Genomic DNA, 12,119 nt, shown 5'->3' on the forward strand with positions numbered 1-12,119 from the left:
GCACCTGAAATCTCCCGGTTTGGCTTCAGTAGCCTCCGGGAGATAGAGGGAGGAGGAGAAACTGATGAGCGGGGCCTGCGGATCCTCTGGAGTTTGATCGGGGACCCCCAGGGGTCCACAGACCCCAGTTTGAGAAACTCTGATGTAGACCAGGGTGGCGGCTGAGGCATTCCCAGAATACAGGACATCCCGGTACTTCCAGGAATGGCGTGAGCCTGTCCCCGCTGGCGTGTCCTCGCACACTCGGTGTGTGTGAGTTCACGCCAGTAGGGGCAGAGCAGTGCGCTCTGCCAAATGGCGCCCCCCATCCAATACCAGACACAAGCATGTACTGGACGGGGGCAAACCACCCAAGAAGAGGACTGTCTGATTTCAAACCGGATGAACAGGCTGCCTGGTGTAGACAAACCTAACATGTCCAGTGCACCAGGGCCCTGTTACCCTGCCCCCCCCACCCGAGCTCTCACCTTCTGGGTACTGGGAACGAAGTCTTTGTCCAAACTGACGATTCGAAACTTCACTGCAAAGGAGCAGAGGCAGAGGCGGGAATCAGCGCCGGCTCGGTTTGTCTGAGTGAATTCCCAGCTGGGGAAGGTGGCAGCCGGACGCCCTGGGCACTGACGGCCTCTGTGAACCCGCAGAATGGGCCCAGCCCGGGCAGCGCAGCGCCAGCTCCCCCCACTTCCCCCCGCAGCCCTGCCCTGGGCGGCTGGAAGGGAGTTCAGCAAGGGCGACATGTGAGAGGCTTGTCCCCGGCCCCAATTCCCACCCCCTCCTGCCCTCTTGTCCCCGTCAGAGACTAGAGGCTAGAGCCCTACCTTCCACCCCTCCGCAGATGCCCCCTCCCTCGCCCCAGCCCTAGGCTGCCTGAGACCCTCCACCGTGGAGCCCTGGATGGGTGGGTGGTGCAGCCCACAGCCTCAGAGCACTATGCAGGTGGTGCAGCCCCCAGATCCCCAACCCCCAGTGCTCCCATTGGCTGGGAAAGGGGAACAGCAGCCAATGGGAGATTTCGGGGTGGTACCCACAGGTGAGGACAGAGTGTGACAGAGTTGCCTGCCCCACCCAACCCCCAGGAGCCACTGCCAGACATGCTGGCCACTTCCGGGAGCGCCGTGGGGCCAGGGCAGGCAGGGAGCCTGCCTTAGCCCCACTGCCACCCCGGAGCCACTCGAAGTAAGCGGCACCAGGCTGAAGCCCGCATCCCTCCTGCACCCCAACCCCTATCCCGAGCCCCCTCCTGCACCCCACACCCTTCCTGCACCACAACCTCCTGCACTGAGCCCCCTCCTACACCCTGCACTCCCTCCCACACCCCAACCCCCTGCCACAGCCCTACATGCATGGCTCTGCATACAATTTCCCCACCCAGATGTGGCCCTCAGGCCAAATAGTTTGCCTACCCCAGGCTAGATGGAGGGGTGGTCAGGCAGCTCTGTGCAGTGCGTGATGCCCGCACCCCCAGGCACTGCCTCCACAGCTCTCATTGGTGGCAGTTTCCATCCAAAGGGAGCTGTGGAGCCGGCGCTGAGGGTGGGGGAGCACATGGAGTTTCCCTGATCGCCCCTGTGCCTCGGGGCCGGACATGCTGGCTGCCTCCGGGGAGCTGTGCAGAGCCAGGGCAAGCAGGGAGCCTGCCTTAGCCCTACTGCACCACCACCCAAACTTTAAACGTCCCAGTCAGCAGTGCTCACCGGAGCCACCAGATCCCTTTTCGAGTGGGCGTTCCGGTCAAAAACCAGACGCCTGCCAAACCTTCCCCCTGCGCTGGTCGGGCAGTGCAGCCTTCAGCACCCCCAGGCCTGAGCGCCGGGCAGCCGAGCACCAGCTCCAGCCGCCTGGAGTCCTGACCACAGGCCCCTAGCCCCAGCCCACCCCAGTCGGGGCCCGGTTATGAGGAAGAGCTGCAGGCGCCAGCGAGAAGCAGGAGGGTCCCGGGGGACGAAGCGTGGTCAGGGCCACGCAGGGCTGTTTGGGGAAGGTTAGTGTCCCCCAGCCTCTGATACCTGCTGTTCATGGAGCTCAACCTCCAGGGCCCAGCCAACCCCCGCCTCCCTGCTGAGGCCGCCAGAGGAGGCCGATCGGTGCCCCCTGCAGTGTCTGTGCCATCACCAAGGAGGGGCTGAGACCCCCACTTGGTTCCAGACAGGCCCCCAAACAGGCCTCAGGCTTTGGATTTCTTGGTAATGGGTGCAGACAGAGGCCTAGAAGTGAGAGTCCCGAATCCCTCGCTAGGCCCCCATCCCATCCCAAGGGCCTGGGGCCCCAGGAAACTCCCTCCAGCAGCTCCTGCCCTCTCACCTGTCTGTCCCGGCTTGTAGACGGCCTTGTCCGTCTGCACAAAGGTCCCGGGCTGCAGCGCCCGCAGCAGCACCTTCTTCCGCTCAGAGAACTGCAAGGCATCTCCCCGGATCGAGACGTGCAGCTCTGCCACTTCCTGCTGCCCCCCGGACGGGGCTGGAACCTGCACACGGGGACCCCAGCAAGGCCACAGTGGCTGGTAATGGGCCGGTCGTGGCACAGACCCGCTATTGCACGGGGGTGGGGGAGCAGTGGTGTTTGTGAGGAACCCTGTCACAACCCAATGGCCCCCGCCCTCAGGGAGTCCCCTGGGAAGGCAGATCTGCATTGTATATTTCTAACGCTGCTGCTAGCATTGCAAAGCATTTTGGGAAGGGTCAAAGGTGTGTGAGCGGGGAGTGGAAGTTTCCTTTGCAGGTACGAGAGGCCGAGGGGGGAGAGAAAGACAAAAGCAAAGAACAGGTTAACTCAACACTGCAGCCAGCAAGCTCAGTCCGAAGATAAGATGCTAACTCCAGCCAGCTCAAGGCCACAGCACACATCTGACTCTCGGCTGCCGGCCAAGAAAGGGGGGGCCCGGAATCCACAAACCAACCGTGAGAAAGGAAGATTTAATTGAACAGACGCAGACCTGCAGAGCCAGCCCATAACAAGCGAGGCAAGCGAAGGCTTGCACAGAGGAAAACAAAGAGGACAACAGAGTCTAGCTGGTGTGTTTTGGAGAAAGTCAAGGAGGCCACAGGAAGCTGGTTTGCACTGGCACAGAGGACACCAGGAGCAGAGGTCCCCGAATGGAGCACTCCCCCACCCCACCCCCGATGAGCCAGGACTTAAAACCCTCCTGAGAGCTGGAGCAATCTGGAGAGCACAGCAGATCTTTGGACGACCTGGGCCCTGGACAGCACTCCCGTCCACCTTCCCCCTCTCTTCTTCTGACGTAACACCCAGACATGGCCAGTCTCAGTCGTGCGTGTGTGAGTATCAAAGTGGGTTAGGGCTTGGGGCTCTAAAGCTTTCTTTCTCCCCCTGAGTGACGTGGGAGCGTTCCCAGCACTCTCTGCTGTATTTTATTATTTTATTAATAAAGCTTGAAAATGTAAACACTTGGTGTGTTCGTCATCTCCCCCCCAAACGATCCTGCAGCGTCAGCCAGATCACCTGACGCTCCAGGCAGATTGGTAACGAAAATCTGTCACAACCCCCCTCCCCAGGCTGGGGGCCCTGAATGGGAAGGAGCATGAACCTGGGGCGCTCGATGGAGTCGGAAGCCAGGGCGCTCTGTGCCCCCCACCCCATCCCCGCTCCCCCCTGCCTGTCGCTGCTGAGGGATGGGCTCGAGTTCTCTGGCTACAGCTGCCCATTGAGTGACCAGCTGGCCTGGTGCTGCAGACCCGGGGCTGACGGGCTCCGGGCCCAGGGCCAGTGCCCGGGGCCGTGCCCAGGGCTGCGGGCGGGGGCTCACCTGGAAGCGCACATTCTCGTGCAGACGGGGCTCCCGGACCTCTCTCTCCAGCAGGGTGATAGCGCTGGGCCCATCCCCCCTCTCCAGCTGGACGCTCACCCGGACGGTCTCGTTGAGGTCGCTGAGATGAACTGACACCGTCCCCGTGTGCGGGTGGTAGAGCTCGGCTGGGCTCACCACCACATAGTGCCTGGGGGGGGAAAGCACCGGGGCAGTGGGGGAGGGGACAGCTCAGAGCCTCCCCCAGGACTGGGTGTGACTCCCGATTTCTGAGTGTCCCCCCTGCTGGGACAGGGCTGGGTCGATGGTGCTGGAGGCTGATTTGTTTCTCTAACCACAGGGCAGGGGCAGGGCAAGGTCCCCTCGCTACATCCCCCGCCCCAGCCTGCCTCCCGTGGAGCTGGAGGGGCCCCGGGGGACGCATACAGGGACTCAGTCCCCCTCCATCCCCGGCCTCTCGGCTGCTCAGTCTGCCCAGAAGGGGGCAGCTAGTGGGGCTGAGAGTGAGCAGAGACCCCTGTGCACGGCGGGGGGTGGGGGGTGGGGAAGGCTGGTTAGTCTGGGGCTGTGCTGAGCACCTGAGCCCTTTGCAGCCAGTAACCGGCTTAGATACAGGCCCACCCCCACCCCCACCCCAGTCTGCACCCCGGGGCCTCCGCCCGCCCTCGCAGGAACCCTTCGGCGTTTGCACCGTCGGGGCACTGCCCGGTTCTGCTGAGACGTTGTTTTAATGCGCTGGGTTCGTGGGTAATTACTGTTCTATTGCACTGGTGCCTAGAGGCCCAGCCCAGCCTGGCCCCCTGCGCTGGGGCTAGACAGACCCGCAGGCAGAGACAGGCCGCGGCCTGAGGAGGTGACAGGCTGACGGGAGCAGGCGGCCGCAGAGGATCGCGAACAGACAGATGAACAGACAGACAGACACGGACAGGGCTTACGGCTCTGCAGATGTCCCAGCTGTGAGGTGCAGGAGCAGCAGCAGGCAGGTTACTGGGGCCCCCATTCCTGGGGTGCAGGCAGACGGGCAGGCACAAGGGGACACACACACGTCACCCTCCTTTGGATCCTTCTTCCTCCCTCTCCCCCACGCTCTGTGCTGGAGACCAGCCTGCTCTGCCCTGATACAGACTCTGGAGCTGGAGCTTCGCCTTTGATCCGGGGTAAACAAGGGTCGTGTCAGGTCTCTGGCTGGGGCTGGGGACGCAGCCAGGACAATATTTACCCACCACCCCCAGCTGCTGGATTCGAGGTTCTGACAGGTTCTTGCAGCTTGAGTCAGAGGATGCTGCCTGGCAAAGGGTCAGACGAGCCAGGGGGCCCCTTGCATTGGTCACACGGCAGGGGGTGGGACAGGGCCTGTGCAACCATTTAGGGCACTGGTATTTGGGGGACGCCATTTTCTTTGGCAGCGACCGCGGCAGCCGGATCTTCAGCCGTCCTGGTCACCGCCAGCATTTAGGCGGAGGGAGCTGGGGTAGGGGAGTGCGGGAAGAACCGCCGGCAGCAAGGGGGGGGCACGCAGGGGAACTCCCCACCCCAGCTCACCCTTGCCCTGCCTCCTCCCTGAGCACACCGTGGCTGCTTCAATTCTCCTGCCTCCTAAGCTGATTGGCTCCGCAAGCCTGGGAGGTGGGAGAAGTGAAGCAGCGACGGCGTGCTCGGGGTGCTCATGCGCATAGCAGGGGTGAGCTGGGGCGGGGGTTGCCTCAGTGCGGGGGCGTGGGGGGTGCAAGGTGGAAGTTTCACCTAGGGCGCGAAACATCCTTGCACCGGCCCCGGGGTGGGACCCCTCTGGGGGTCGGTGGTGGTGCAGTAGCCGGGATGCTGAGGAAGCCCTGGCAGGAGCAGGGGGGAGGAGCTTGCTGAGAAATGAGTTCGTTAAAGTGGGTTCGGGCAGCGACCCCACTACTGCAATGCAAATGAGGAGAATGTTGGGGTTGCTGAACACGTCTCATGAAAACCGCATTCACAATCGTTTCTAACTTTCCCAAACGGGGACAGCTGGGGATGAAATTTCCATGCTCAGGCTCTGCCTTGCGTTGAATTTCTTTTGTAAACTTTCAGCAAAAACTAATTGTGCCATTTCTGAGAACATGGTTAGCATTAACACAGATCGTTTTTTCCAGGGCAATCCATTTTCCTGACCATTTTGTTGAGGAGTTCTAGTGCCTTCATGCTTTAGAGCCTGCAATTGAAATCTGGCAGGGGGATTGTGCTAGGGGAAGAGAAGGGTTTTTCCTCTTGCCATGAAAATCCACGTCAATCTGGCTAGGTTATAAAGTACAGAACATTGCCATTTGCACATGGTCAGTAGAGTGTTTCACTGATAACTTGGGAGAAAATGATCTTGAATGGTTATGGATCCGTGTCCTAACCGATACAGCACAAGATGGGGTGTTAGCAATTAGCTGGTTTCTGGGGCAGATCACCAAATCACACGAAGGAACAGGATGAGTGGCTCCTTATGCAGCTATTTATAGGGTGTAGGAAAAGAAGCTGTGTGATCCTGGGGGATTTCAATGTGAGTGACACATGCTAGCGGTCTGGTGCTGCCAGTACTAAAATGTCTTTGGAATTTCTTATATATTTTCCCAACTCAAAAAGTGTTCCATCCGCCAGAGGAGTGTTCTATATGAGCCCTCGCCTTGAGAGATAAAGAGGAGCTGATCACAGAACTAAACATGAACAGTAGCCTAGGTACAGGTGATCCTGACTCCATCACATTTACAATGTGCCAACAGATTAAAGTCCAGACCAGTAATATTTTCACTCAGTGGTTTGAAAGGGCCTGTTTCACAAAGCTGAAAACAGTTATGAGGCAAACCAGCCGGGAAGAAGAATTTAATCAGAAAAATGTGAATGAAAACTGGGAATTATTTAAGAACACTTTACTAGATGTCCCAAAAGCCACAATCAATCAAACTGGTTAAAAAACTGACCTGGCTCAGAGGGCAAATGAAAGCAGCTATAAAATATTTTTTCAAATGAAGTATAGCAAAGGGAAGAAAAGAGAAGTTGACAGAAATGAATATAAATCAGGACTGTAGAAACTTGATAAGGGAAGCAAAATGACATATGAAGAAATCTATGACCAGCTGAGTTAAGGACAATAAGAAGGAGCTTTTAAAGTATATTAGGAACAAACTGAATCCTAACAATGGTACTGGTCCATTATCAACTCAAATGGCTGAATTATCAATAATAATGGAGACGGGATGCCGGAGCAGGAGTGGGGGAATGGGCAGGGGGCCATGGTTCCATTACATTTAGAAGTCTAAGGGGAAGAGGTGGCATGGGGGGCAGGTCTTTGGGGGAAGAGGTGACGCAGGGGTGGTCCCTCGGATGGAATGGCTGGTGTGAGGGTGGGGGCTTGGGGAGACAGGGCAGTGTGGGGTGGGACTTCCAGGGGAAGAGCAGTGTGGAGGCAGGGCCTCAGGGAGAAGGTGTGGTGGTGGGGGGTGGGGCAATGGTTCGGTGCCGGTGGCCCCCCCAATTTTAGGGAGCGTCCGTCACTCCTGAATGCTGAAAAGGCAGAAAGGTTCAATAAATATTTCTGTTCTGTATCTGGGAAAAAACAGATGAAGTTGTCATGTCACATGAAGGGGAGAACACTCGTTCCATTCCACTAGTATCTAGAGAGAATGGTAAACAGCAGCTACCAAAGTGAGACACTTTAAAATCAGCAGCTCCAGATAACTTATATTCAAGAGTTTTTAAAGAGCTGGCTGAGGAGCTCGCTGGACCATTAATGGTGATTATCAGTAAGTCTTGAACACTGGGGAAATTCCAGAAGACTGGAAGAAAGCTAATGTTGTGCCAATACTTTAAAAAGGTAAATGGGATGAACTGGCTAATTAGAGGCCTGTCAGTCTGACATGGATACCTGGCACAATAATGGAGTGGCTGATATGGGACTTGGTTAATAAAGAATTAGAAGATACTCTCATGATTAATGCCAATTTGCAATGGTTTATGGAAATCAGATCCCGTCAAACTAATTTGATATATTTTTTGATGATTATAAATTTAATAGATAAAGGTAATAGTGTCAATGTAATTTACTGAGATTTCTGTAAGGCGTTTGACTTGATACCACATGACATTTTGATTAAAAATCTAGAAGAATATAAAATAACATGGCACAGATTAAATGGATTAAAAACTGGCTAACTGATAAATCTCAAAATGTAACTGTGAATGGGGAACCATTATTGATCGAGGGGATTGCATAGGGATCAGTTCTTGGTTCTGTGCTGTTTAACATTGTTATCAATTACCTGGAAGAAAACTTAAACTCATCAGTGATAAAGACTGCAGACAACACAAACATTGGAGGAGTGGTAAATAACGAAGCTGACCGGTCACTGATACAGAGTTCTATGGATCACTTGGCAAGCTGAGCACAGGCAAACAGTATGTGTTCCAGTGTAGCTCAGTGTAAATGTACACATCTAGACACAAAGCACATAGGCCATACTTACAGGATGGGGGACTCTATTCTGGGAAGCAAATGGGGGGGAGAGCCTGGATCAGCTGAACATGACCTCCCAATGCAATGCTGTCGCCCAAAGGGTTAATGTGATCCTTGGATGCATAAGCAAGGGAATCTGGAGTAGGAGCAGAGAGGTTATCTTATCTCTGTACAGTATTTGGCACTAGTGCGACCACTGCTGGAATCCTGTGTCCAGTTCCGGTGTCCATCATGCAAGAAGGATGTGGGTAATTGGAGAGGGTTCAAAGAAGAGCCACGAGAACGACTAAAGGATTAGAAACATGCGTTATAGTGATATCCTCAAGAGCTGAATTTATTAGCTTACCACAGAGATGGCTAAGGGGTGATATGGTTACAGCCTATACATACCTACATGGGGGACAAATATCAGCTAACAGGCTCTTTAATTTAGCAGAGGAAGGTCTAACACGATCCAATGGCTGGAAGTTGAAGCTAGAGAAACTGAGATGGGAAATACGGTGAACATTTTTAACAGTGAGCGTAATTTTTAAATCAAGATTAGATGTTTTTTCTACAAGATTTGCTCTAGGAATTATATTTGGGAAATTCCCTGGCCTGGGTTATACGGAAGGTCAGACTAGATGATCACAATGTTCTCTTCTGGCCTTGGAATCTACCAAGCTATGAATATTTGTCACTGTACATTGCATCTGCGCTGAGCACGCTCCAGCCCTGGTCTCTTCCACCCACATTGAATATAGGATCATTGGGACTGGCTGGGTCCTGCAGGGAGACTCACAAGGGAGCTCTGGGTTTGGGAAGAGGGGAGGGGAGAGGGCTGGTCTGTCACACACACCCACACACAGACACCGGCACTGCAGACACCTGCACAGGGAGGCTGCAGCCTGCTGGCCCTGGCTCCAGGGATGCAGAGATCTGGCCCCAGGTCACTGCCCCTTCCTGGTTTACCTTCAAATATTTACTTGTCCCCTGGGACGGTTCAAAGGTAACAGGGATTTCAGTCCCACCAGGCAGACAGGGCCCTCTGGGGGTGGTGAAGCTTGGGGTGGGGTGGGAGGCCCCTGCCGAGGGGAAAGTGATTCAGGAAGCGGGTGAGCGTCAGGCATCAGGCCTGGGGTCCATATCCCTTAGATCGGCGTCCATGGAACGGCTCAGGTCTCTGTCACGGCCAGTCCTGGCATCACAGAGCCCAATTCTGCCCTCGGTCACTGCTGGGCATCCCGAGACAGCCCCAGCCAACGACCCAAACAGGCTCCAGCCCCAGTGGGGTCTGGGCACAGCTGGAGCGTCTCCCAGAGCAGCATTCGCCCGGAAATCAGAGCTGGGACCGAGTGACTGGGGCAGCGTGTCCTGCCCCTCCCGACCCGGCCCTGTCCCCGGTCTGTGCCGGGCTTTCCCAGGGCTGGATTGAAATGAGTCAGGGGGTGGGTCTGCAGCGCCCCCTGCTGACCAGGTGAATGACTCTCACGGTGAGGAAACGCCTGGCGGTGCCCAGCGGGAGCCCATCACTGCTGGGGAGACGACGGGAGCCACGTTCTCTGATGGCCGGTGAGGGCCCAAGCGAGTGGCAGGGGGAGTGGGGCACTCGGTGAGTGTGGGTCACAGCGACACAGCGCTGGCCTGAGAGACAGAGCGCACCATAGACTCTCCAGAGCAGCCCCACCGCTGCTCCTGAGGGTTGGCAGGTTTAGCTCCTTCTCCTTCCTGCTTCCCAGGGCCACTTTCCCAGAGGCTGTTCACTTCCCGCCTTTCTGGCCAGAGCAAAGAGAGAGAAGATCCCCCAGGCGGAAGTGTGGGGCAGGAGGCTGCTAACAGAGCTGACCCAGAATCGCTGGGTGGCTGTTAGCTGGGGCGGTGGGAGGGGGCTCATCTGCACCCCAGGGACGGGTCCGGCCCCATCGTATGGACCAGTCTCCTCAGGGCGTGTTAGCGAAATGCAGCAATGATGCCAGCTAGGGAAGAGCTGCAGAGAGCAGGGGGGACAAGAAATTACCCGACGGGACCTGGCGAGCCGGGGGATGGGCAGGAAATAAGAGAAACACGATTCAGCTCAGAAACTGATGCTAAGACGCCAGGGCCAAGAGAACCCGACCCAGCTGGGTCCAGCCAGGTTTGAACACTGCCCCCTCCCGAGACATCTCCCCTCCGTCAGGGCTTTCTCCCCACAGGCCCCACATGCCCAGCTGTATCTCAGGCTTCACCACCTCCACTGTGGGCCTCTCCCACCTCGCCCCTTGGCCCTGGGAGCCTCCTGTCTACCAAGGGACCCCATAGGGCCTAGAGAAAACGGCTCCATTCCCACATGCCTCCCCCGCCACACAGAGACTGAAGAGACTCCAGGAACCTGGGGGGATCCACAATCGGAGCAGAGGGTCCCCGTAAAGGGAAAACAGCTGGTGGGACACGACCCCTGGGGGCTGCACAGGGACCCACTGCTCTCTTGCGCTGTCTCCGTTTGATCTGCTCTGCGGTTTTCAGCTGCGTCTCCAAGGCTCAGGTCGTGCTGAGCCAGCCCTGGGTCTGACACATTCCGTCTGAATTCCGTCTCCAGGCTTCACACCGCAGTGTCCAGTATGTGCTGAGCGTGCAACATCCCTCTGTGTGTTTGAACCTTCAGCACAGGCTGCTACTCCTTGAGCCACGGCCACGGCATTACGTTAAGTGGCAGCAGGAGCAGGTTGTTGTCCTGGGGGGGTGATGGGCTATTTGGCTCAGTGGGCCGGGTGGGATTGAGGTCCTGCTCCATGTGATCACCCAGAGGTGCCATGGGCCACTGGAGCCATTGTCTGTGCCCAGGGAGGGAAGCCCACACCTCTTGCTAGAGCAGCTCCCACTTGTTCCCAGGACAGGAGCTGGTGCTGCTGCTTTGGGGGTGGCAGCAGGAGGCGGCACTGTGGGAGGTTTGAGCTCAGTGGGATTCGGGCAGGAACACAAGTGCCGGAGGGGAAATGGGGATTGTTCTGAACAGTTTATGTCAGTGGTTCTCCCTCCACCTGTGGCCCGAGGACAAACGGGGGCTGGCAAACTAGGTCTAAGGAGTCCATGAACGGCCGTCGTTCCCACCGAACAGTGGTTTTCACCCTGTGGTCTGCAGCCCCCTGGGAGTCCGCAGAGTCTGTCTAAGATTTCCAAGGGGGTCCGCACCTCCCTTCGAAATGTTATAGGGGTCCCCAAATGGAAAAAGGTAGAAAGCCCGGGGTTCCTATCTAAGCAATATGTGAATGGAATCTGATGGAACAAAGAAAAGCCAATTCTCCAGCCTGAGGGCTGAATATCAAAGACCCACTGCAAACAATGGCGGGTGAGAGCATCTCAAAGAAAAGACTGGGAGAGAATTTTATCATGGAAAGGGTCAGGCAGCTGAAACAGAGGGGCTGCTATTAGCTCCACCTATAAACATCACTGGGAACAGGAATTAAATGCCACCAGCTCTGTTAGTGTAACGTTATGGCTACAGAAGCCAGGCCGGGCAAAGAGGAAGAGAAATGCCTTTTGTGACTGCCACGGCTGTACACAGGACAATACTGTCTTTCAATACGGGAGCACTGCCTATTCCCCAAATACTAAAGTCCAGTTCTCCTGCCTCCTTAGACAGGCACGTGCAGCCCTCTGGGACGTATTTCTTCCATCCTTTCCCACTGAGACTGAGCTTGTGGTTGTGACTCTTTGGTGAATCTTTCACACACTGGCGCTGGGGAAAGCCCCTGCACCTACAAACTGCATCAGGTGCCTTTAACATCTGCACAAAGGAAAAGGAGCTTCCTGCTTGTAAAGGGGACCTGCAAAGAGTTCTTGCTTCTTTACGAAGTATAGGGAGGGTCTGAACGGTCTATGGATTTATTTTTCTTGCTTCCTATTTACCCGGGAAGTAGCAGGAACGTCGAG

The 12,119-nt window shown here is 56.3% G+C and overlaps 1 protein-coding gene across 1 annotated transcript in view; it reads right to left on the bottom strand.

The window, feature by feature from the left end:
• The window catches only part of LOC120385141 (alpha-2-macroglobulin-like protein 1), a 60,033-nt gene extending 55,045 nt beyond the window's left edge, over positions 1 to 4,988 (bottom strand). Inside the window, exons 1-4 of the mRNA XM_039504246.1 lie at positions 4,699 to 4,988; positions 3,764 to 3,953; positions 2,302 to 2,464; positions 468 to 520 (exon numbers count right to left, since the gene is read on the bottom strand). Coding sequence (XP_039360180.1) covers positions 468 to 520; positions 2,302 to 2,464; positions 3,764 to 3,953; positions 4,699 to 4,763 — 471 coding nt within the window. The 5' untranslated portion in view covers positions 4,764 to 4,988. The remainder of the gene's footprint in view (positions 1 to 467; positions 521 to 2,301; positions 2,465 to 3,763; positions 3,954 to 4,698) is intronic.
• Positions 4,989 to 12,119: the final 7,131 nt, after the last annotated feature.

Source organism: Mauremys reevesii, linkage group 17 (assembly GCF_016161935.1).
Source record: "Mauremys reevesii isolate NIE-2019 linkage group 17, ASM1616193v1, whole genome shotgun sequence".
Classification (NCBI taxonomy): Eukaryota; Metazoa; Chordata; order Testudines; family Geoemydidae; genus Mauremys; species Mauremys reevesii.